This window comes from Oryctolagus cuniculus, chromosome 2 (assembly GCF_964237555.1).
Source record: "Oryctolagus cuniculus chromosome 2, mOryCun1.1, whole genome shotgun sequence".
Lineage (NCBI taxonomy): Eukaryota > Metazoa > Chordata > Mammalia > Lagomorpha > Leporidae > Oryctolagus > Oryctolagus cuniculus.
In genome coordinates, this window is record NC_091433.1 from 108,981,122 (window position 1) to 109,007,750 (window position 26,629).

At 40.6% G+C, this 26,629-nt stretch overlaps 1 protein-coding gene across 17 annotated transcripts in view; it reads left to right on the top strand.

Annotated features, from left to right (window-relative positions):
• The window catches only part of REV1 (REV1 DNA directed polymerase), a 94,267-nt gene that overhangs the window by 22,954 nt on the left and 44,684 nt on the right, over window positions 1-26,629 (top strand). For 10 of the 17 annotated variants that reach the window (XM_008253431.4, XM_070068726.1, XM_070068727.1 and 7 more), the window contains exons 3-4: window positions 946-1,072; window positions 16,331-16,499. In XM_008253431.4, the coding sequence (XP_008251653.2) occupies window positions 955-1,072; window positions 16,331-16,499 (287 nt within the window). In that variant the 5' untranslated portion in view covers window positions 946-954. Of the gene's footprint in view, window positions 1-940; window positions 1,073-8,751; window positions 9,206-9,974; window positions 10,018-16,330; window positions 16,500-16,622; window positions 16,703-20,160; window positions 20,274-26,629 lie in introns of those variants that run through there. The other 7 variants (XM_070068729.1, XM_070068731.1, XM_070068730.1 and 4 more) reach the window with 6 other exon arrangements.

Below are 26,629 nucleotides of genomic sequence, written 5' to 3' on the forward strand. Positions count from 1 at the left end.
ACCTACTGTGCCACAATGCTGATCTGCAGCTGTGTAGTTCTTGAGGTAGAACGATAGTCTTGATTAAAGCAGTGTGTTAAAAAAGTATGATCCTATTTTTGTAAAACCTCTATGCTCTGAGACACAAAAATAATGTTTGAAAATACCCCAAAATGTTAATGAATGGAGTCATTCCAGTTTTAATTTACTTCTTTATACTTTCTACAGTTTCTGAAAATTCTGAAAAAGTAATATTTTAATAAAGACTAAAAACAATTTCTATTTTGGAAAAGTATGGGTCACTTGTAGCCACTTACAGCTTTAATTTAAAGACCTTATGATTCAGATCAATCAGGCTTAATTATTTCAAGATTAGAAAAGGTATAGTCGAATTCACTTACCTAAAGGTGTTTAGCAAAAATGATAATTTTTAAAATATTCCTTCTGAGGTTGGTATTATCTGATGAAAGTTTTTATACTATCATAATAGATAGGTTGATGAAATCCAGAATTTATCCTGAGTCATTCATTGTTTCCTTATTGCTTTATTTTACCTGAAGTAATTCATCTTAAGCTCCCTATGTATAAGAGATAGTGGAATCCGGTTTAGAATGTGCTGTTAGATCACTTGTCAAATATCTGATTTGTTTAAACATTGGTATGTAATTATTTATGAAAGATTACTTATGTAAGAACAATGTTTTGTGGAATTAAATTTTTCCTCTCTTTAACATTAACTTACTCTAAAAATGTAGTAAAATTGTGAAAAACTGTGTTCAGAAAAGTTTTTTTTGCTGTATGTGTTGTTACTATGCCTTGTGGTTTGTGTGTAGGAGGTCATTAGGGTACTAGCACAGCATAAGGAGCTTTTATGTGTTATTACTTTAAATATATTCAATTTTAAAAATTAGGTGGAAGAAAGTAGGTGGAATTTTTGTGATTGGTTTACCTTTTCTTTAATTCTAGGGTGGTTATATGGCTGCCAAGGTCCAGAAGTTGGAAGAACAGTTTCGATCAGATGCTGCTATGCAGAAGGATGGGACTTCATCTTCGATTTTTAGTGGAGTTGCCATCTATGTTAATGGATTTACAGGTTGAGTACTTTCTATTTTGGGTACCTTACTTTGGCATGCATTTTTATTAAGGTTGAGTGATTTATTTAAGCTTGTTTTTAATTATGTGTATAAAATAATTTTAAAGTTGCAAATAATACTGTCTGCTTAGGTAATTCCTCCTCCACTTTTTCTTTCCGTCTACCTTTCCCTATTATCTTTTTATCAAAGAACATATTAAAAAGTCAAATGAGGAGTGGGCGTTTAGCCTGTTAGTTCAGATCAGCATCCCACTTGGAGTGCCTGAGTTCTGGCTCTGGCTCCTGCTTCTATCTTCCTTCTAATGCAGACACAGATGATGATGATAATGGCTTAAGTAGTTGGTTTTTTAACACCTCTGTGGGAAACCTGGATTTAGTTCCTGGCTCTGGCCATTGCAGGCACGTGGAGAGTGAACCAGCAGAGATGGGAGCTTGCTTTGTCTGTTTTTCTGCCTCTGAAATACATAAATATTTTAAAAATGTAAAATGAAGTTTAAAATGAAAAACACTAGTCCTCTTAAATCGCTGATTGGAAACTTCTTCATAGCATATGAGTGGAGCTTATAAAATGAGCTTCACTATATGGTGTCTGATAAGGGCATTTCATTAGTAAATCTCCAGCTGTAATTATCTGTAGGTCCTGTGTGTGTGAGAGAGAGATCGCAGAGAAGAATCTTTCGCTCTCTTGTGTGCAGAAAGGTATAAACCGTACTGCCTGCTTTTTGAATGTCAGCTTGGAAGGAAAGGGCCAGGTTGCTTACAGTGCAGGAAGTAGAGTTTCACTGAAACTCCCAGTTCTTTTTTTCCTGCTACACCTGTTACTACTGAGTCCAGTGTCTGGAGAGGTAGAGTAGTCTTTTCTTTCTGAATAGGGGAAGAAATTTGGAAATTCTAATTGCCTTTTACACAGAGTTTCAACCATAAACTGTAAGACTTGTCTATATTGTATTCATTTGGAGTTGCCTGATGCCTCTGTTTCATGAGTTTCTGTTTTCCTGACATCATGCATTCTTTTTATCTTTTTCTGATCTACAGTCATTTTTCACTGACTTTTTTTATTTAAAGACTTATTGAGAGAAAGAGAGAGAGAGATTGATCTTCCATCTGCTGGTTCACCCCCCAAGTGGCTGCAATGGCCAGAGCTGAGCCAGGCCAAAGCCTGGAGATAGGAGCTACATCTCCATGTCCCATGTGGCTTTCAGGAGGCAAGTGCTTGGGCTGTCTTTCCCTGCTTTTCCCAGAAAAGTAGGGAGCTGGATTTTAAGTGGAGCAGCCAGGACATGAACTGGTGCCCATATGGGATGCCAGCATCACAGACCACAGCTTTATCTGCTATGCCACAATGCCAGCATCATGCACTGACTGTTGGTTATCAAGTTTACTCTTAAAAGTTTTTCATAATTTTCCTGGAATTTCTTTTCTTATAATCATTTTAATGTATTTTTAAATGAAAGGCTAAAGGCTGGCACGTGGCTCAATAGGCTAATCCTCTGCAATGCGGTGCCAGCACACCGGGTTCTAGTCCCAGTCAGGGCGCCGGATTCTGTCCCGGTTGCCCCTCTTCCAGGCCAGCTCTCAGCTGTGGCCCGGGAGTGCAGTGGAGGATGGCCCAAGTGCTTGGGCCCTGCTCCTGCATAGGAGACCAGGAGAAGCACCTGGCTCCTGGCTTTGGATCAGCGCGGTGTGCCGGCCGCAGCGGCCATTTGGCGGGGTGAACCAACGGTAAAAGGAAGACCTTTCTCTCTGTCTCTCTCTCTCTCACTGTCCACTCTGCCTGTAAAAAATAAAAATAAAAATAAATGAATGCCTAAATATTTGTCAGTGTTCTCTTTTCACCTCTTCTCAGCTAGCTGTTCCCTGTTTATCCTTAAGATTCCCTTCACTGATTGTCGTGCTAGTTTAGGAGGCTGCTCTTGCTAAAGACCTCTGGAACTGAGTCTCCATGTACAGCTGTGCATCTCAGTTTTCATTAGACCTTACAGGATTAAAGTGCTAGCTACGGCCGGCGCCGCGGCTCACTAGGCTAATCCTCCGCCTAGCGGCGCCGGCACACCGGGTTCTAGTCCCGGTTGGGGCGCCGGATTCTGTCCCGGTTGCCCCTCTTCCAGGCCAGCTCTCTGCTGTGGCCAGGGAGTGCAGTGGAGGATGGCCCAGGTGCTTGGGCCCTGCACCCCATGGGAGACCAGGAAAAGCACCTGGCTCCTGGCTCCTGCCATCAGATCAGCGCGGTGCGCCGGCCGCAGCGCGCCAGCCGCGGCCACCATTGGAGGGTGAACCAACGGCAAAGGAAGACCTTTCTCTCTGTCTCTCTCTCTCACTGTCCACTCTGCCTGTTTAAAAAAAAAAAAAAAAAAAAAAGTGCTAGCTACATTTTTCGTTTCATCACTGTTGTATCCTGTTACCTCTGCAGTGATTGGGCAGAACCATTCAGTAAATATTTGCTGCAGTGAAGCTAAGAATTAATTGCTACATGTGACTGGTGTTGTGAGAATTGAGCAAGTCGATTGCAATTAAGACTTTCATTAGGACACCTGACAATGAATTTAGTCTTAATGTTCTCAAAGTGAATGCTGATGCAGCTTTGGGAAGTTCACATGCAGAAAACTTGGCTAGTTCAGGCTTCATGGACTTTTCTAACATATACTATAAAAGATTAAAATTGTTAATAAAAGCAAGCTTCTTGTATTAGCCACCATGGACGTTCCCCATTTATAAAGGTACCCATATTCGTATAAGGAGGAGGAAAGGAGGTTCTTTATGTAGGGGAGAAAAAATGAATGTGACAGTAATTACTTGTGTGATTGGGAATGTGTAATTATCATTTTACTCTTATTAATTTTTTAAGTTTTTTCTTTTAAGATTGATGCATTTGAAAGGCAAGAGTAACAGAGATCTTCCATCTACTGGTTCACTTCCTACATGCCAACAACATGCAGGGCTGGGCAAGACTGAAAACAGGAGCCAAAAACTCCATTCAGGTCTGCTTTGTGGGTGGCAGAGACCCAAGTACTTGGACATCGTCTGCTGCCTCCAAAGTGCATTAGCAAGAAGCTGGATTGAAAGCAAATTGACATTCCTAGATGGGAGTGGCAGCTTCACCTGCTGCCCCAGGACACTGTCACCCCTGCCCTTTTTTTTTTTTTTTTTTTTTTTTTTACAACAGGTGAGGCTGGCCTGGAGCTGGGAACCAGGAAAACAATTCACATTTCCCATGTTGGGAGCAGGAATCCAGTTTCTTAATTTTGCAGTGATACACAAATTGGGATAATACGAATTTTTACTTTGAAACATTTTCAGTTTTACTGAAAACTTTGCAACTCTGTACATAAAACAGAATTAACTTCCATATATGTAATTGGCAAGTAGAAAATGATGCTTTAGATGCAGTAGGATAAGTAGGGGATGCTGTTTTTGTTGTCGAGTCTTAATCATGCTCCCTACAGACTTTAATATTGTAAGTTTTCTTGATTACCTGAAAGTTCCCATCTGAGGCTCCTTCATAGCCCCCATCTCTCCCAACCCAATTAGCATTGAACTTGAGCCTAGAGAAAAAGATTCCCCCATCCCCGGGGTACTCTGCCTCTGTCAACCTAGACTGTCTTTCCTACCTCCAAAAAGTGTCTTTTCTTCAATGAGGTTAAGTTCTTATCCGTCCATCCCATTTTTTGAGATAAGTTGTGCATTCACATGAAGTTGTAAGAAATAATTCAGAGATAATGTGAATCCTTTGCTCAGTTTCCCCCCACTGATGACATCTGTGATGCTATCATCTGTTAACTGTGATGAAAGCATCACAGTAGGAGAACTGACCCTGATGCAGTGAAGCTACAAAACCTTCCTGGCAAGGATCCTTCCTGTCGACCTCTTAGACTCACACCTGCTTTTCTCCGCTCATGGCCGCCTCTTAACCCCTGGCAATCTCTGAACTAGTCTACGTTTCTTTAATTTTTTCATTTCAAGAACGTTGTATAGTGGGTGGACATTAGCCTAGCCATTAGGAGGTGTACCATATATGTTCCTTGAGTTTCATTCCCGCTTTGGCTCCTGACTTCCAGCTTGATACTATCGTAGATCATGGGACACAGCAATAATGGCTCAGGCGATTGGCTCTCAGACCTGGGTAGACTAGTGGGATTGGGTTCTCAACTCCCAGCTTCTGCCTGGTCTCCCTCCAGCTCTCCTGGCTGCCCAAGTTCTGGACATTTGTAGAAATGAATCAATGGATGGGAGTTCTCCTTGCCTTCCAAACAAAGTTAAAAGATCTTTAGATGTTGTATAACTAGAAAATACAATATATAACCTTTTGAGATTGGGCTTCAAAAACTTTTTTTTTTTTTTTTAAATTAAAAAACCTTTTTACTTAACTGACAGATTGGCCTTCTTCCCACTCAGTTTTATTCACTGGAGATACATGAAAGTTGCACATATCACTAATTTTTTCCTTTTTGTTGCTGAGTTGTATTGTGTACCTGAATGTACTATAGCTTAACCATTTACCTGTTAAGGGACATTTGGATTGTTTCCTGTTTTTGGCTTATGAATATTTGTGTATAAGTTTTTGTGTGAACATGAGTGTAATTGATGAGTTATGTGGTGGTTACACCCTTAGTTTTTTTAAGGAACTGCCAAGCTGTTTCCCAAAATGGCTGTACTGTTTTACATTACCATTAGCATGTTTGCATCTGTACTAGCATTTAATGTTTTCTGTTTATCCATTTTAATGGGTATGTAATGATATCTCATTGTGTCTTTCATATGTGTTCCAGTTGCTCTACATCCTCAGCAGTATTTGTTAAGTTCAAGTTTTTTTCGTTTTTTAGTTTAGATAGTATAATGAATGTGTTACTGTGGTTTTCATCTGCATTTACATCTTGGCTAATAATGTTGAACATTTATTCAGGTTTTTTTTCTGTCATTTCATTTTCAGCGAATTGTTTGTTGTAGAGGGTTTTTTTCCTTGTCCATTTTCTTTTCTTTTTTTCTTTCTTTTTTCTTTTTTCGACAGGCAGAGTGGACAGTGAGAGAGAGACAGAGAAAAAGGTCTTCCTTTGCCGTTGGTTCACCCTCTAATGGCCGCTGCGGCCGGCGCACCACGCTGATCCAAAGCCAGGAGCCACGTGCTTATCCTGGACTCCCAGGGGTTGCAGGGCCCAGTGACTTGGGCCATCCTCCACTGTACTCCCTGGCCACAGCAGAGAGCTGGCCTGGAAGAGGAGCAACCGGGACAGAATCCGGCGCCCCGACCGGGACTAGAACCTGGTGTGCCGGTGCCACAAGGCGGCGCCGGCCTTTCCTTGTCCATTTACAATTAAATTGTTTGGGTTTTTGTTTTTACTGTTAAATTTTAAAAGTTATTTATGTTCCAGGTTCTACTCCTTTGACATTTATATGATTTGCAAATATTTTCTCCCAGCCTGTAGCTTGTCATTCATCCTTTTGACATAGCTTTTGCAGAGCAAAATTTTTAATTTTGACAATATCTAATTTATCTTTTTTTCTATGGATTATACTTTCAAGTCTAAAAACTCAATGCTAGTGCTAAATCCCAGAGATTTTCCCCTAATTTTTTCTTTCAGAAAAATTTGTAGTTTTATGTGTTACATTAAAGTTCATGACCTATTTGGAGACTTTTTTGTTGCTTTGCTTCCCTGCCCCCCCCCCCCCCCCCCCCGCCCAGCCTATGGATGTCTAGTTGCTCTTGCACCATTTGCTCAAAAGGCTATCCTTCTTCCCTTGAATTTATTTTGCATTTTATCAAAAATGAGTTAGATGTATTTGGGTGTATGTGCTTCTGAGTTCTCTGTTCTGTTCCATCGCATGTGTCTGTCTCTGTTGTCTGTAGCAGTTCTTTATGTTGAGTAGAGTGCTTCTGCCCAGTGGATTCTTCTGTTTCAAGATCATTTTAGCTGTTCTAAGACCTATACCTTTCCATATAAATTTTAGAATAAATTCTAAAATTCTGAGGTTCTATTCTGTGTGTTTTGTGAATGCAGAATATCTTGCTGGGATTTTGAAAATAATTACATTAAACCTGTAGGCCACTTTGGAGAGAATTAACATTTTTACTATTGTGTTAGTCTGTGGACCTTCCATCCCATTTTATTCTGTTGTGCTTAATTGAACAGGTATCTTTCCCAAGCTGCTTATGTGTTAGGAAGTAGGGATATGTTTAAAAAGAGGTGATGGTTGATGGAGAATGTGGATTTTTATAACAAATAGGTGATCTCTGGGAATTAAGCATGAATAGAGGAAAATGAGTGGCAATACAGAAGAGAGAAGCAGTTGTCTTTGATGGTATGAAAAAAGACGGTATGAATCCTGCATAAAGGAATTGATTTCGCTAAGTCTTAATTAGGTGTTTTCTGTATCTTAAAGGGTGAAGATGCACTAATCCTAGTCCTAATCTATTTTTCTCCCTTACATTCTCTAATTTTGTTCAGAAAACTTACTCTGTTATTCTAGATTTATCTTGGTACTTTCTCAGTCTTATGTTTGTTCTTTTGCTTCTTTCTGATTAAAACAAACAAAAACTCCCTTTCTCCCTGATTCTGTGTATTGGAATCTTGTTTATCCACTTTAAGCTCCAATATAAAGGGCTGGCATTGCAGCATAGCAGCTAATGCTGTCACCTGTTATGTCAGTCAGCACTCTGAATGAATGCTGGTTTGTGTCCCAGTTGCTGTACCTCTGATCCAGCCCCTTACTAATGTCCCTGGGAAAGCAGCAGAAGATAGTCCAAGGGTTTGGGAGATGCAGATGAAGCTCCTGGCTTTTGTCAGTCCCAGCCCTGGCCGTTATGGCCACTGGGGGAATGAACCAGTGGATGGAAGATATTTCTCTCTCTGTAATACTTTCAAATGAATAAATCTTAAAAAAAAAAAAAAAAAAAAAAAAAGACCCAATGCAAGTTAGATTTCTTCTGTAAGCCAATCCATCATATTTAAATTTCATAGCATTATTAATGGAAACATTTATTTTCATACCTGAGTTTTATCTCACAGTTTTGGAGTCAGCAAGCCCATTTATGCAATAACCCCTTGCCAGACATGAAGATAATAATGCTTTTAATGCCTTAAACTTGTTGTTGTTCTGTTTTCTTATTCAGATCTTGGTTAAATATTACCACTTTTTGGAGTGACTGGTCTGGCTGCTCTTATCTAAAATAGATGTGTTTTGTCATCTACTTGTTATCTAACCTTTTATCCAGCATCGTTGGTCTTCACTGCATTTATTTCTGCCTAATCTAGTTGTATTTATCTGACCTAGTACATTGCGTCTCCTGGGGAAATATGGATACCACAGAGCACAAAGTTAAGTCTTGGTCATTGCTGTACCCCCAAGATCCTAGAACTGTAGGTGACAAGTTGTAGATGCTCAATAAATAGTAGTTGAGTAAATGAATGAATAGCAGACTTTTGTATTTGCATATCAGAATGTTAATATGTTTTCATTTGTATGTTAATTCTTCAATCTGTGGTTTTTAATAGACCACATTCTAGGTATACTGAATTATAATTATACTCTGGGAGACAGGCCCTGGGTCTGTTTACTTTTGTGAAAGCTTCCCAGCTGAGCCAGCGCTTCAGATTCAATGGACAGTAACTACACCCTTCTGTTGGGTGGGATCAGGATAGTTCATCTGCAAAGAGGTGTTTGAATTATTTTCTGCTTTTTTTCAGTATGTGGATAAAAGACCAAATCTAGGGGCCAGTGTTGTGGCTCAGTGGTGTAAGCCACTGCTGTGGATGCCTTCATCCCATATCAGAGTGCCTGCATCCCTAACAGTGTCTGGTTCAAGTTCTGGCTACTCAGCATCTGATCCACCTTCCTGCTAATGCACAACCTGGGAGCTGCAGATGATGGCTGAAGTGCTTGAGATTTGAATGGAGTTCTTGACTGACTCCTGGCTTTGGCCTGGCCCAGCCCTAGCTATTGAGGACATTTTTGGAGTGGAGTAAATCAACAGATGGAAGATCTCTCTCTCTCTTCCCTCTCACTATTTCACCTTCTCTCTCTGTTATCTGCCCTTCAAAGAAGTAAATCTTAAAAAAAAAAAAAAAAAAAAAAAAAAAGACGACGACGACGATGACCTAGTCTAATGATTTTTGACACCCTGAGGTTTGTGGAAGGCAGGTAGGTGGGCAAACACCTTGCTGCAGTTAGTAAAATGAAGCAAGGGAATGTACAAATGTAGCAGACTTCCACTTCAAGTGATAGGGATTTGTTTGAAAGTTTGCAGCCTTACACTGATGTTTTCTGAACATGTGAATGTGGTAATTTAGGAGAGGAGTCCATTTAATTTTTTGGAATCATATGTCTTCCAGAAATTATTTTCTGTGGGCATATATTATCTCTTTCCACTTTCTGGACAACTCTGATCTTAAAAGTCAGAGGTGTGGGAATCAAATCCCTCACACAAGAGAGATGCCACTGTATTCATTTGTGCCACCTCCCATACTTTTACCAGCACCCCAAGGGGTATCGCACCAGTAGGTACTCAGAAATTTGTTCTGTAAACTTTTGAAGTGTTCCTTCATTTTTTGTCTGGTGAGTATAAGTGGTTTTTAGTAGATTGTGGTGACTGGTTTGGTAAATGTTAGAAAGTTGTGGTAAGAGAAGTCAAGAGAATGAGCCTGGCTACTGGAGGTAGTCAAGCACAGGTGTCAGAATATAGGGGTGTTCCCTACATCTGTGGTTACAGAGAAGTCTCTCTGGTTTTCTCTGTTTGATCACCAGTAACTGTCCTAAGTTATCTTTTCCAGTTTATAGGATTGTGAAACTAATGAAAGAATGAAGGTTCTGCTACACTGAGACCAAAGGAGATACAGGAGCCTTTGGCTTCTTTCTACTATTTATGTAGTATAGCACAACCAACATTTAATCAAGTTCTTTGGTTTTGCAGACATAAAATGGTGCACATAATGAATATTTTCTCAAAGATCTAGGTAAGAAAGCCTTTGCACAAAATTAAAAATTTTTGTTTATAGGCTTTGTTTTAACCAAATCAACAAATATCTTTATAAGCTGTGCCTTCAAACGTGAAAACAGTCTTTGTATGGTTACTCTAGTATTGTGAGGTAGTGTTTACTGTAGTGGAATTCCACTTGTAAAGCTTTAAATCTAAATGTGGTCTGATTTGTGGTCCTTTGAATGGTATGTGCTTTTTAAAAAGGGTTGTTTTTGGCCAGCGCCGCGGCTCAATAGGCCTGGTTCTAGTCCCGGTTGGGACACCAGATTCTGTCCCGGTTGCCCCTCTTCCAAGCCAGCTCTCAGCTGTGGCCAGGGAGTGCAGTGGAGGATGGCCCAAGTTCTTGGACCCTGCACCCCATGGGATACCAGGAGAAGTACCTGGCTCTTGGCTCTTACCTTCAGATAGGCGCGGTGCGCCAGCCGCAGCGCGATTGGAGGGTGAACCAACGGCAAAAGGAAGACCTTTTTCTCTCTCTCTCACTGTCCACTCTGCCTGTAAAAAAAAGGGGGGGGGGGTTTGAGAAATGTCTCTCTTCTGCTGGTTCACTCCCCAAATTCCCAAAATGTCCAGGGTTGACCCAGGCTGAAGCCAGGAGCTGAGAGCCAGATCCAGGTCTCCCGCATCAGTGACAGGGACCTAATGACTTGGGCCATCACCATTTGTCTCCCGGTGTCTCCATCAGCAGGAAGCTGGAATCCAGAGTGGGACCGGTACTGCAACCCCGGCACTCTGATACAGGATACATGCACCTTAAGCAGAAGCTTAACCTCTGTAAAACACTTGCCCCGACTTTGCGAGTGTTAAGTTATTGTGGTTGGTGTTAGTTAATCCTGAAATTTTAGTTGCATATAGAATGTTCTCAAAGAACATTGAAAAGTTCAACTAACATTAGGAGTGTAATGGTGGAATAAAATTTAAACTTGCATTCAGAAAACACTTCAGAATTTTAGAGTGCCTTCATTTTCATTAGGAACACTGATTATTTTGCACTAAAAATGTTTAAAAAGTGAATTTTTAGAGTTTCAGAAATCCTTTTATTACAGTGGAGCTAGTTCTTTAAACCCACTACTTTGTTTTTGATGATACCATTGGCTTCTGGCCAGTATTTTGCAACAGAATATTTCCCGATTTACATTTTATTTTCCCCCAGTAATCTGTTTCAAAACACAGGTGGGACCAAGACAGTGACAGAGAAAAACAATGATAAGAGCTAAAGCTGACATCTCAGAACCTATTAGGGATTTTCCTCAGTGTTTTCTCACAAAACTTCTATGGTTTCATCTGTTTTACATTTAGGTCTTTGATCCCTTTCTTGTTAATTTTTGTCACTAGTGGAAGAGAAGGTCTAATTTAATTCTTTAAAAAAAAAATCTGTTTACTTGAAAGGTGGAGTTGCAGAAGCAGAGAGAGAGAGAGAGAGCGAGATCTTCCATCTGCTGGTTCACTCCCCAAATGGCCACAATGGGCCGATCCAAAGCCAAGAGCAGGAGCTTTTCTAGGTCTCCCATGTGGGTGCAGGGGTCCAAGGACTTGGCATCTTCTACTGTTTTCACAGGCCATAGCAGAGAGCTGGATCAGAAGTGGAGCAGCTGGGACTTGAACCAGCACCCATATGAGGCGCCAGCACTGCAGGCGGGCAGCTTTAATGGCTATACCACAGCGCTGGACGCCAACTTCATTCTTGTGCAAATCCAGTGAATCCTTTGAATCTTTATTCAGTCCAGCAGATGTGGTTTTTCTTTTTCTTTTCTTTTTTTTTTTTTTTTTTTTTAAGATTTATTTTTTTTGACAGGTAGAGTTACAAATAGAGAGAGAGAAAGGTCTTCCTTTTCCGTTGGTTCACTCCCCAAATGGCCGCCACGGCCGGAACTATGCCGATCCGAAGCCAGGTGCCTCCCCCTGGTGTCCCATGCAGATGCAGGCACCCAAGCACTTGGGCCATCCTCCACTGCCTTTCCAGGCCACAGCAGAGAGCTGGACTGGAAGAGGAGCAACTGGGACTAGAGCCTGGTGCCCATATGGGTTGCTGGTGCTGCAGGCGGAGGATTAACCCAGTGAGCCATGGCGCCAGCCCCTGATGTGGTGTTTCAAATGGTGTATTTTCCCACTGCTCTTCATTTCTGACTACTACCATCATAGAATCTACATTGGAACAATGACCATGACATCTTTTGGTCTTCACTTGATGAAAGTGCATCATTTATACCTCTAGTTTCTGTCCTTTTTTTCCTGCTACTCTATGACAGACAAGCACTTTATACAACAGCAGCAGCACCTTTGTAATTGACCTGCACATGAAATCACTTGGCAGTGCTGAATTACAAAATGGCTATCCCCGTGAATGGTTGGGGTGGGTTGTATGTGTGTTGTGTTTTTTTTTTTTTTTTTTTCTTTTTACTGGATCAGTGTAGACATTAAGGATTCTCACAGAGAACTTTGAACTGAAACTGTACTATTGAATTCCAGTATTGGAAATACCAGTGGTGAGGATTAATGAGATAAGGTATGTAAAATACCTGACTGGAATGGTTCTAAGTTAATGTTGTCTTTCTTCAGTTTTTGAGTAGTTACAGTTCTAAAGCAATTAATAGCAGTTTTATTTTGCTATATGAAAAGGTAGATGTTTCTAATAAAATTGACATAGCTGGTATTAATAGAATGGACATAGGTATCTACAAGTTACAGGAAATAAAAAGATTTTCAGTTTTTATTACTAACATGTATAAAAATGTACCTTTGGAGCTGGCATTGTGGTACAGCCGGTTATGCTGCTGGTGATGCTTGCATCGCAAATGGGTGCTGGTTCCAGTCCCAGCTGCTAAACTTCCAATCAGCTCCCCGCTAATGCACCTAAAGCAGTGAAAGAGGGTCCTTTGGCCTCTGCATCCACATGGGAGAGCCAGATGGAGCTCCTGACTTCTACTTGGCCTAGCCCAGGCCACGTGGCTGTATAGGGAATGAGTCAGTGGATGGAAGACTCTTTCTCTCTCTCTCTCTCTCTGTTTCTCTCTCGGCTTTTCAAATGAATAAATAAATCTTTAAAGAAAATAGTACTTTGCTATTTTGTTTAGCAAACATTTATTGAGAACACTTACTCTATATCAGGATGTGTTTTATATGTTGTATCTTTTTAGAAAACTATTTTCTCCTCCGCCTTGCTGCGCCGGCACACTGGGTTCTAGTCCCGGTCGGGGCGCCAGATTCTGTCCCGGTTGCCCCTCTTCCAGGCCAGCTCTCAGCTGTGGCCAGGGAGTGCAGTGGAGGATGGCCCAGGTGCTTGGGCCCTGCACCCCAGGGGAGACCAGGAGAAGCACCTGGCTCCTGCCATCAGATCAGCGTGGTGCGCAGGCAGCAGCGCGCTGGCCTCGGCGGCCATTGGAGGGTGAACCAACGGCAAAGGAAGACCTTTCTCTCTGTCTCTCTCTCTCTCACTGTCCACTCTGCCTGTCAAAAAAAACCAAAAAACAAAACTATTTTCTTAAATCACAAAATTCTGTGTGACTGCCAAATTACTTTGTTGTCGAGGAGATTTTTCTGAGCATTGCTCATGTATCATACTTCTAACCACTGCTGCCTAACCTCATTGGTGAAGCAGCAATTAAAGAGGTTCGGCACAGCTTTCTTTATGTACATTAGATCTTTGTAAGTGGACAGTTTGGGAGTCATTGTAGGTAGTTTGGGATATGTGCACATCATAGTGGTGTTGAATAACACTGCTTGTGGAAAAGTTTGAAGACCCTCTTTAAATCTTTCTGGTCACAGTTACTGTTAGCATACAGCAGTGCTGGATACAGAACTTCTGTTGTAGAGTATAAAGTAAAATAAATCAGGACTCTGGAAAGCATTGTAAATGTTGGTATATTTTAGCAGATCATCACAGTGTTCTTACTTACTGAAGGGTGGTAGAATTGATCTTGCTATACTAATTCTGATTTTTGTGATGGTGTTTGATATGATGCACTCTCCTTGCAATGGATTTTAAATAATGGTGAGTAGAGAATTTGTTTGGAAGCTGAGTAGATTGATAATATTTTAGGTCTGGAAAGAACCTCAGAGGTCAAGGTTTTTTGCTTCATTTATTTCATCTGACTTCGGTCATTAAAAGCACAAGTAGTAGAAAACTTGTTAATGTTATCTTGGTGATTGTGACAGAACCAAACTAGAACCAAAGACTTCTCTTACACCACATTTTTTTTTTTTTTTTTAAGATTTTATTTATTTATTTGAGAGGTAGAGTTACAGACTGAGGCAGGGAGAGACAGAAAGGTTTTCCATCCACTGATTCACTTCCCAAATGGTCAGAGCTAGGCTGATCTGGAGCCAGGAGCTTATTCTGGGTCTCCCATGTGAGTGCCGGGGTCCAAGCACTTGCGTCATCTTCCATTGCTTTTCCAGGCCATTAGCAGGGAGCTGGATAGAAGTGGGGCAGCCAGGACTCGAACTGGCACTAATATGGGATGCCGGCACCACAGGCAGAGGCTTAACCTAGTACTCTGCACCACTGACCTTAAGTGCTGAACATTTTACTGGATTTGATGTCCATATTAGTCTGTTTTAATTGAACCTTTTATTTGGTGCTTTCTTCTGTAATAAGCTCAGCTGGATTCTTTTAAAAAGAAAATATGCTATAGATTCCTAATTGGCTAGCTGTTTAATTTCCACAATTTGCAAAATTTGACCTTGAATTCATTGTGATGTTATAGTTTAGTGTTTGTGATCCTTCTCCTGAAAATCTTCCATTTTACATTGAGTTGTTTTACATTGAATTGTTGTGATGTTATAGTTTACATATTGTGATCTGTCATCCCTGAACACCTTTCACTATGAATTTTGAATTTTATTTAAAAGTATGCTTACCTTATCTGCTGTGGTAACATGTAAGTTACATGTATTAAGTACTTGAAATGTGGCTAGTCTGAATTGAGGTGTACTGTAAATATAAAATAACACTGGATTCTGGAGACTTAATATGAACAAAAGAAAAAATATCTCAATTTTTAAATATTGATTATAGGAAGTATTTTTAATCTATTGACTAAGCAAAATATTACTAAAAGGAATTTCATTTTGTGTTTCACTATTTTTAATGAGGCTACCAGAAAATTAAAAAATTATGTACATAGCTTGCATTGCCATTTACATTATATTTCTGTTGGACAGTATGTATAATCTGCAAAGTCTTACTAATTCTGTGCTGCAAGAACTTACCAAGAATTAGACAGACTTAGCATATCTATAAAAGAGAGGTTTTAAAAAGTTAATGGACTGTGCAATTTTCTAGATGAATTTCAATTTTTTTTGCATGAAAATAAACATTTATTTCATTTTTTCTACAGATATTTTGAAGTTGTCTCAAATGTGCTGTTTTATTTATTTTTCCTTCTATAGGCTAAAATTCACTTAATTAGACAGTTATCAAAATAAAAAATTTGTTTAAATACTTGAACCTTTGTAGGTTTGGTTTAAGGAAAAGCTGTTGGTGAATAACAGAAGTGGATATATTAGCCTCCTGTGGAAACTTCCCCTGGGTATCACTGTTGCTAGGAGAGGTGTGATTTAGAGTATTCATTATGATGTTAGCTAAAAGAAACAGCAAAGTATTTGAGAATAATTAGCTTAATGTGATACCAGTAATGCAGGTAATAATGTAACTTTAGTGAAGCAGATGTTTCTTTTTATGGGAATGCATAAGCCACAATAATTCTTTGAGATAAAGCAGTTTTATATTAGAGAACTGGACAAGATGAGATATTTCATCCTTTTTAAATATTTTTTAAATAAAAATTAAAATGATTGAATTTCATAGGGGCAAGGTCTGTTAATAAGCCCTACAGTAAATCTGTGAGTAATTTGTTTATCTGAGTCCTCTTGTATTACTCTGAAGGAGTTGAAGAATTAGTTGGAGACTCTGTATAGTGGTCCATAATGGTGCTTACAGTTACTAATCTTTGAAAATGTAAGTTACCAGTGTCCAGGTTCCTTGCTTATGGTCAAAAATAAAAATGTTGTTAGTGCTCAATTCATTACTTAGTCCCTGTTTGCTCTGCTGGACCTCTCACAGTAGTGGGTATTTGGGTGTTGGTTGACTGGGAGCTGTGGGAAGAGGTTATAAGGCAACATGGCTTTATCATCTGTGATTTGCCTCCCCACTGTGTTTTTTGGCAACACAGCCAGAGAGAAAGTAAATGAGTGATTCTTTAAGTTGACCTATTGATGGGATTTTTTTGAGTGTAGGATTTTACTTTTTTACACATAAAATTGAATTTATTGTAATACTAATTTTACAGATCCTTCTGCTGAAGAATTGAGAAAGCTAATGATGTTGCATGGAGGTCAATATCACGTGTATTATTCCAGATCCAAAACAACACACATTATTGCCACAAATCTTCCTAATGCCAAAATTAAAGAATTAAAAGGGGAAAAAGTAATCCGACCTGAATGGATTGTGGAAAGGTAAGTTTAAACTTTGATTAAATTTAATCAGGCTAGCACTTTTTTTAAAAACTAGAATACTTTTTATTATAAATGCTTATCTAACATATTGCTTCTTAATTGACAGGATGAAAAGTGAATAATGTCTAAATAACACCAATATATTCTTTAACCTCACATTGACAATTCAGGTAGCCTAGGATTTGGCATCCTATAAAAATGATGTGAGTATTCTTGCAACTTTGCTATCAGGAGTCAAGGAGGATTACTCAGATAAGCAGAAGGAAGTAATTATGCAAGAGTTTGACCAAACATGTTACTCATTCAGCGAATATGTGCATACTCCTTATGGGCTAGGCAGTGTTGTGTATACCTGGGACACACTAGTGAGCCAAAGATGCCTCCACAGCCTCTTGGAGCTTACATTCTGTTAAGAGAGACCGTGAACTTAATATCCAACCAGATTTTGTCATGTTTTATGTACTGTGTTGCTTTTTTTCCCTTTTCATGTTAGTACATCAGAATAACATGGACCTGGATTGTAGAGTGAGAGCAGTTTTCAGTATTATTAACTATTATTTAATTATGCTTTCTCTGTTTTTGGTTTGGAAATGATAAATTTTAAGTCTATGGTGACCATTCATACTAATTTTCTACGTTTAAATGTGTCACCTGAGTCTTTGGTGATAAAGGAAAACCCAAGAAATTTGTACTTTGAAATCATAGATATACAGTATATGTGAGTGATTGCTAGATTTATAGAAGAAGTGGGCCGGCGCCACGGCTCAGTTGGCTAATCCTTCGCCTAGCGGCACCAGCATACCAGGTTCTAGTCCCGGTCGGAGCGCCGGATTCTGTCCTGGTTGCCCCTCTTCCAGGCCAGCTCTCTGCTGTGGCCAGGGAGTGCAGTGGAGGATTTGCTTGGGCCCTACTTGGGCCCTACACCTGCATGGGAGACCAGGATAAGCACCTGGCTCCTGGCTTCGGATCAGCGCGGTGTGCCGGCCACAGCGGCCATTGGAGGGTGAACCAAGAGCAAAAGGAAGACCTTTTTCTCTCTCTCTCTCTCTCACTCTCTCACTCTCTCACTCTCTCACTCTCTCACTCACTCACTCTGCCTGTCAAAAAAAAAAAAAAAAACTAAAATATTTATAGAAGTGAAGATATTAAATTTATTTAAAAAAATTTTTTTAAAGACAGTTACAGAGAAAGGTAGAGACAGGGAGAGAGGTCTTCCATCCTCTGGTTTACTCCCCAAAGGGCCACAATGGCCGGAGCTCTCTCTCTACCTCTGCCTTGCAAATGAATAAAGATTAAAGATTTATTTATTTATTTATTTGAAAATATTACAGAAGGGAGAAACAGAAATTTCATCTGTTAGTTCACTTCCTACCCAAATGGACATGATGTCTGGAACTGGGCCTATCCGAAGCCAGGAGCTTCTGGGTCTCCTTGGGTGCAGGGACCCATGGATTTGGGCCATCGTCTGCTGGGAACATCAGCAGAGAGCTGGATTTGAAGTGGGGCAGCCAGGACTTGAACTGTGTGATGCCAGCTTCGCAGGTAGCGCCACTGCACTAGCCCCTGAATAAATAAATCTTTTTTTTTTTTTTTTTTTTTGACAGGCAGATTTAGACAGAGACAGAGAGAAAGGTCTTCCTTCCGTTGGCTCACCCCCCAGATGGCTGCTGTGGCCTGCGCACTGCGCTGATCTGAAACCAGGAGCCAGGTGCTTCCTCCTGGTCTCTCATGCGGGTGCAGGCCCAAGCAGTTGGGCCCTCCTCCCCTTCCTTCCTGGGCCACAGCAGAGAGCTGGACTGGAAGAGGATCAACCGGGACAGAATCTGGCGCCCCAACCGGGACTAGAACCCGGGGTGCCAGCACCGCAGGTGGAGGATTGGCCAAGTGAGCCGCAGCATCGGCCTAAATAAATCTTTAAAAAAAAAAAAAGTCCTTTTCCGTACTTCTAATTCTAGCTTTCACTAATTCTTGACACCTTCCATTAACTTTAACAATTTCAGTATTGTTCATTTCCTTTTTAAGGTGTTTATAGTCACAAAAATTCAGGGAGAGTCAACATAGTAGTGGAAAAGGCTGTAGTTGGTTTCTGGAGACTACTTGGGTAGACATTCACAATTGGCAACTTCTCATATGTATAACCTGGTATAACTTTGGAAGCTTTATTCAGTCACTTGGAACCTTGTTTCCTCATTCGTTAAAATAGGGTAAGAATGTGTAAGTGCTGTGGTTATATGAGAAGTAGAAGTCACTGAGCAAAGTATTTAGCATTGATGCCTGCCTGCCCTGTGGTAGAGCCATGAAATCTAAGAAGCTACTGTTGTTACTTTATTCTTAAGTGTTAGAAAATACATTCTAGATTTTTTTTAACTTGAAAGGCAGAGTTACAGAGAGAGGGAGAATTTCAAAAGTGCATTACGAATTCCAGAAAGACAGATATATCTTACAGATTAAGTAAGGATTCTGTAAACCTTGAATAGTCAAAGTTGAAGACCTATCCTTACCTTCGTTCTCTTCTGCTTTTTTCTCCCAGCCACTGTCCATTCACTATATGGGATTGAATAGGGTGGCTTTTTGCTGTGCTTCCTTCTAAAAGGCTTGTGAAATGTTCACTATGAGAAGTTAGCATCAGAGGCAAGTCTTTGACACAGCAGTTAAGATGCTTCCTGGGAAGCCCACATCCCTTATGGGAGTGGCTGGATTCGAGTCCCAGGTCCACTTCTAATTCCAGCTTTCTGCTAATGCATACCCTGGGAGGCTCAGCTGCTTGGTTTTCTGCTTTTCTGGGAGACCTGGGTTATCTTCCAGGTTATCTTCATTATAGACCAGTCCTGACTGTTTGGAGGCATTTGGAGAGTGAACCAGCATATGGAAAATCTCTTCATCTGTTTTTCTTTTTTCTTTTTCTTTTTTTATTTTTTTGACAGGCAGAGTGGACAGTGAGAGAGAGAGAGACAGAGATAAAGGTCTTCCTTTACCATTGGTTCACCCTCCAATGGCCGCTGCGGCTGGCGCATTGCGCTGATCCGAAGCCAGGAGCCAGGTGCTTCCTCCTGGTCTCCCATGGGGTGCAGGGCCCAATCACTTGGGCCATCCTCCACTGCACTCCCTGGCCATAGCAGAGAGCTGGCCTGGAAGAGGGGCAACCGGGACAGAATCTGGCATCCTGACCGGGACTAGAACCCGGGGTGCTGGCGCTGCAGGTGGAGGATTAGCCGTGGCGCCAGCCTCTTTGTCTGTTTTCCTCTGTGTCTCTGCCTTTGAAATAAATAAGCAAAAATATTTAAAGAAAATGGGTTTTAGACAGTAACAGAAATGTTTGGCTTATATGTTCTAGCATACAGGGAAACTCATTCTCATATAAAAGACGTTAGCATCGGGACCAGCGCTGTGGCACAGCAGGTTAAGCCCTGCCTGCAATGCCAGCATCCCATATGGGTGCTGGTTCAAGTTGGCTACTCCACTTCTGATCTAGCTCCCTTGCTAGTGAGCCTAGGAAAGCAGCAGAAGGTGGCCCAAGTGCTTGGGCCCCTATCACATGTGGGAGACCCAGATAGAGTTGTTGGTTTTTGGCTGCAGCCTGATCCAGTCTGGATTGTTAGGGTAATTTGGGATGTGAATCAACAAATGGAAAATATCATTCTTTCTCCTTCCTTCTCTGTAGGTCTGCCTTTCAAAGAAATAAGTAAATCATAAAAAAAAAGACATTAAGGTCATTCCACAATTGAGTCCTAGACAATACAATTATTGTGCTATGGCTGGAATTTTGATCTGGAGGTAATAATTGGGCTTTGGAGGGAAGTGGGAAGCTCCATGGACAGCAGGGAGGTAGGGTAAAAGGGCTCTTCTTGGCTAGGACTTGATCTGCTTAGAAAATGGTGTTACAAGCTATTTTCTTTGTACTCATTTTTCTTTATTTCCATGTGCAGTTAGGGATAGAAAATGCAAATGAGGCAGTTTTAAATATCTGAAATGCAATTTAGTAGGTTTTGTATATGTGCTGCCAAAGTGAGCACACAATTTAGTAGGTTTTGTTTTAGTTAGGAATCAGGCTTCATTCTTTGTTTTTAAGTAATGAAAGTGACCTAGGACATCATGTCAATTCATGGGCTGTTGGCTACAGTTTGTATGTGAGAAGGCAAGGCTAGTAAGATAACTGATTTGCCTAAGAACAGGGCAGAGTTTAGAATTCAAGTTTCCTGACTTGACCTGTTATTGATGTGTTGGCCCTTGTAGAAATGGAGTTTGGGTCTATGTCAAAGTATATAAAATAAATGCCAAGTGTCTATTATATCAGTATAGCATGGAATCTTTCTGGTTAGATCACAGTGTATTTTCTCTTAGACTTTAATCCCAATCTTGTTGATCTTTTCTCAGTGGTATTTTAATGAAATTCTATTATACTTTATCTTTTTTTTTTTTTTAAGATTTATTTATTTATTTGAGAGGCAATTAGACAGAGAGAGAGAAGTCATCCATCTGCTGGTTTATTCCCCAAGTGGCCACAGTGACCGGAGCTGGGCTGATTCAAAGCCAGAAGCTTCTTCTGGGTCTCCCACGTGGGTACAGGAGCCCAAGGACTTGGGCCATCTTCTGCTTTCCTAGGCCATAGCAGAGAGCTGGATCAAAAGTGGAGTAGCCAGGACTCGAACTGGCGTCCATATGGGATGCTGGCACTGCAGATTGTGGCTTTACCTGCTATGCCACAACACTGACCCCTCTGTTATACTTTTAATTCTCAAACTTTTGTTAGCTGTTTAATGGATGATACATGGTATTCTCTTCTATAATTACTTTTTCTGTTTTTATTTGAGCAGTTAAAAAGGAGCTGCCACTTCTGAGTGTATGGAGTGTTGCATATATTAGAACTCCCTGATATCTCTGTACTTGCCATTAAATCTGAATTAGAATGGTAAGATTATAGGGCCCTGACATCTAAAAGGCAGAGGGAGTCCTTTTAATGAGTACTTTGTATATTGGCTTAAGGTAAAATTGCAGTCAGAAGTTAATTTTCATCATAAATACTTAATCTGTATTTAGATTTCATAAAATTTACAGTTGAAAAATAATCACATACCAACATTGTTCCAGATCTTCAAAAACAGTTCTCAGTAACGGATTTGAGAGTCACTTTCTAAGTTCAAATTAATTAAATGTAAAAATGTAGTTTTGGGGCTGGTGCTGTGGCATAGTGGGCTAAGCCTCTGCCTGCTGTGCTGGCGTCTCAAATGGCTGCTGGTTCAAGTTCTGGCTGCTCTTCTTCAGATCCCACACTCTGCTTATGGCCTGGGAAAGCAATGTTAGATGGCCCAAATGCTTAGGCTTTTGCACCCATTTGGGAGATCTGGAAAAAGATCCTGGCTCTGGATTGGCTCAGCTCCAGATGTTGTGACCATTTGGGGAGTGAACCAGTGGATGGTAGATATTTCTCTCAGTCTCTCTTTCTCTCTCGCTCTCTCTCTGTCTCCTTCCCTCCCTCCCTCCCTCTCTCCCTCCCTCCCTCCCTCCCTCCCTCCCTCTGTCTCTCCTCTCTCTCACAGCCAGACGTAACTCTGCCTCTCAAATCAATAAATAAAACCTTAAAAATAAAAACATTTTCGGGCCGGCACCGTGGCTCACTTGGTTAATCCTCTGCCTGTGGCACCAGCATCCCATATGGGTGCCAGGTTCTAGTCCTGGTTGCTCCTCTTCCAGTCCAGCTCTCTGCTGTGGCCCGGGAGGCCAGTGGAGGATGGCCCAAGTGCTTGGGCCCTGCACCCGCATGGAAGATCAGGAGGAAGCACCTGGCTCCTGGCTTCAGATTGGCGCAGCACCAGCTATGGTGGCTGTTTGGTGGGTGAACCAACGGAAGGAAGACCTTTCTCTCTGTCTCTGTCACTAACTCTGTCAAATAAAAATATATTAATTAATTAAAAAAATAAAAACATTAAAAACATTTTATCCATGTCCCTAGTCACATCTTTTTTTTTTTTTGACAGGCAGAGTGGACAGAGAGAGAGACAGAGAGAAAGGTCTTCCTTTGCCGTTGGTTCACCCTCCAATGGCCGCCGCTGCCGGCGTGCTGATCCGATGGCAGGAGCCAGGTACTTCTGGTCTCCCATGGGTGCAGAGCCCAATGACTTGGGCCATCTTCCGCTGCACTCCCGGGCCACGGCAGAGAGCTGGCTTGGAAGAGGGGCAACCGGGACAGAATCCGGCACCCCGACCGGGACTAGAACCTGGTGTGCCGGCGCTGCAAGGCGGAGGAGGATTAGCCTAGTGAGCCGCAGTGCCGGCCCCTAGTAACATCTTAAGTTCTTGGCAGCCACATACAGGTAGCTGTTGTGCTGGACGGAATAGACCTTTGCCATAAGCATACCCTCGGATCAAAGCCTGCTCTGCCGCCCTCTGCTTGTTGTGTGTTACACCCTGTGTCAGAATGTGGGTAGGCACTTTAAGGTGACATCCGTAACTCTTCTTAACTTCTTGAAGCCATTGACCAAAGCCATGGATCTGTAAGCATCTCCTAATGAAACTGGTCAGGATTCATAATTCTTTGCTTTGTCTTCCCACAGATCTTTTTCCTCCTGCTGTTTTCAGTATTACTTATTGTACCCTGGTGAACCACTGTATCATAATCCTAAAGGACGTGATTCCTGAGTTTAGAAGGTCTGGGTTGGATTCCTGGATTACCTGTCTGTTCTTTGTGACCTTGGGCAAACTTATTTACATTTTCTGGTCCTCACATTCCTTCTCAGCAAAATAGGAATGCTAGTAGTACTTAGTCGCACGCTGTAATGGGGATTAAAAGTGATACAGCCTGTAAAGTGCTTCATTTATATGACAGTTTAACATTGTGTCAGAGGTTTGCACAAATTACCAAAAAAAATGAAAAAGCAAATGTTACTGATTTGTTTACCACTCAGTTCTTTTAAGATGAAAGGCTGTGTCATTGTCTACTTGTTAAGTCAACATTGTCTAGCAGTGTGCTGTGTAAACCATCAATAAATACTGAGTTTAAATTCATATTGCATGCCATCATTTAGATTCATGCTTCTTTCTGCTTCCGTTCTTGTGTGTTTTATCTCCATTTTTTCTCTTTATTTGCTTCAACCTTTTGTCTTCTGTGTTTCAGCAGTCATAAAAGTCCCAACAGATAGGTGAGGAAAATAAAATTTAAAAACCCTCTGTATTAGGCAAAGCAGTCACTGAATACAAATGAAATTTAATTTAGACCTACATTGAAATAGGGATGGTTGGTGTATCACTGTAACTCCTGGAAATGTATTCATAGCTTTGACTTCTCCCCAGCAACTCTGGGTGGGTCACTGTGGCAATCCTGTGTATAATCGCTCTCCCAGGGTCTGGCGTAGGTATCAGGAAGTTCTGTCTTCATGCTGATTCTTTGAATAAAAAACTTCAGATTCCATCACGGTGACTGCCATTACCTGATGAATCACCTCAGCCAGCAGCACTTTGTGCTGGAGACCGGCCTCACAGAAAAGTGCAGAGTGTAGGACCTGGGGAACCATAAGTTGGGGACTGGACTTTCCTCCTGTTCTGATTTTGGAAACAGAGTTCCATCTGGGTGTTCTCTGGCTCTGCTTTGAACAGCTGCTTCCCCAACAACTCTGAACAACCCCCTTCTTTGCCTTATTCCTTAAACTAGGTTTTTACAGTTAATGCTGTGGTTAATGGTTTCCAAAAAATGGTATCTATAAACATCTGAATGTACACACTTTTGCCTAACTATTGAGAAATCTGAAGTACATAATGCAAAGCCTGGGTGTACATGCCCATAGAAAGTAGCTCTTAAGGAATCATCTATGACCGAGTGACGAATGCAAAGGGAATGAAGCCTTTTTTCTCTCTGGGCAGAGTTTTGGACCAGCCTTTCTAACAGATTTCTTTGGAATGTAGGTGTTCACTATTGAATACACCATTCAAAGTCTTGTTTGTTTTTAATTTGTGTACCATAGCAGTTTCTTAAAAACCAAATGGTAGACCCTAAATTGAATAGTGCCAAAATGCGAACTCAGTTGTGAAGTATGTGGGAATCATCCAACCCACTTTGAGAGCCTCAGTTGCAGCCTGGGAGAACTCCATGTCACCTTCTAGTCAACATTCTTGAGTACTGCCAGACTGAAAAAGCATCTTTAGATTGTAGTACATTTGTTTGATTATTGCTGAGAATACCTTCCATATTGGCTTCTGCTTTTTTTTTTTTAATTACAAGTGTGCATATTTTGGGGATGCTATTGTGTTGGTTTTGAAATTGAGATTTTGATATATGGTGCTTCCACCCCCTCTTTATTTTGGTAAGAAGAATAAGAGAGAATCCAGGTAACTTTGTGTGTGTTTAGGGAAATTAATGTTAGAAATTATCCCTGAGAGGTTTTTTAAAGGTCTTTTAAAAATATATTTCAGGTAATATTTCTGTTCATGTACAAGTATCTGTAGATAGAAAAATGAATGCACAAGAATAATTAGGAGTTTACAACTTGTATACGGTGTATTAGATTTCAAATGGTAAGAATTTCTTATCCTAATGTTACTGTAGTAAATTGGACTTTAGTTCCTTTTACTGAGTATCCTGAGGATAAATAGTTTGAGACTTGCAGTGTTTAAATTAGTTGTCTGATTTTGTAACAATCTCCATGGGTTTGTTATATAAGCCTAAGAATTCTGCTAGGTCACATTGCTCATTAGGTGGACATGGTCTCACTTCTGATTTTATAACAGTCTCCATGGGTTTACTTACATAAGCCTAAGAATTCTGCTGGGTCACGATGCTCATTAGGTGGATGAGATCGCATACTGTTGTGTGACTGTGCTGACCATAGAGAGCACCTGTAGAGTCTATATCACTGCAAGCTGGCAGTGGAGTGGGAGAAGTGGCATCATGGGGCACTTTGTCTGCTCTTTGCACTCGGGCTTACCAACATTTCACATCTTCACCCAGTGTCCTGTGTGGGTAAATTATCCATTAGTTACAGCTATCTGTGATGGAAAGGATGGAAAGCTAAGGTTAGGTTTTTACTATTAAGTAAACTTTTCTATTTACTTAATGGAACCTGTACGTGTTGGGGGTTAAAAAGTAGCGATGCAGGGAGCAGCATGTGAGTTGAGGTACATAATAGTGTAAGAAGAGAGATCTGTGGCCAGTGTTGTAGTGTAGCAGATAAAGCTGCCTCCTACAATACCAGCATCCTATATGGGTACAGGTTCAAATCCCAGCTATTCCACTTCCAGTTCAGCTCCCTGTTAATGTATCTGGGATGGCCCAAATATTTGGGGCCATGCACCCATGTGGGAGACCCAGAAGAAGCTCCTGGCTCCAGCTTCAACCTGGCCTAGTCCTGGCTGTTGTAGCCATGTGGGGAATGAACCAGCAGATGGAAGATCTCTCTCTCTCTCTCTCTCTTTGTGTAACTCTTTCAAATAAATAAATTTAAAAAAGAAAAAGATCCATAGATGGGTAATTGAGACCATCTGTTAAAGGAAGAAAAGTTACTTTGATGAAAGAATAAAGTAAAATAATGAAGGATCTAATTTTGAGGATTTGATTCCAATATTTCAGTGTAATCTGTAATTTTGATAAAACTTTTAGCCTGATAATAAATCCATTTTAGTAAAGTGAAAATTGAAATGTCTTGTGACTAGTGTGTTCTTTATCGTCATAATTCAGTAATTTTAGCCTTTATTTTTAGATAGGATTACTGACTACATATTGCCATAATTACTTAAGGATATAGTCTGTGTCTTTTACAGTTCTGTTATTGGAATATGTCATCAGTGCGTTTTACTGTTTTCACAGCTGTTGACTCAATATTCTCAATTTGTTTTCTGTAATCTAGTTTGTTCAGTTCATTGCTTTAAAAAGTTTTGTGAACATTTAAGAAAATGTTGAACTTCTTGAATTTATGAGACTTTTAAAAAGTAATTTTAGTCTGTTCTTTGCTCTTACTAATTTTTTCCTGAACTTTAGTTATAAAACCCAAATTAGTTTTTTTCATATTTCTTAATATGAAGGTATTCAAGAAGTTAATGGAAATGCAAATATGAAAAAAGTAGACAGGGGCTTGGTGATTTTTGTGCAGCAAAATAAACTTCACTGTGTTGTCCCATGAACTTTGAAGTGCCTGCATATTTAA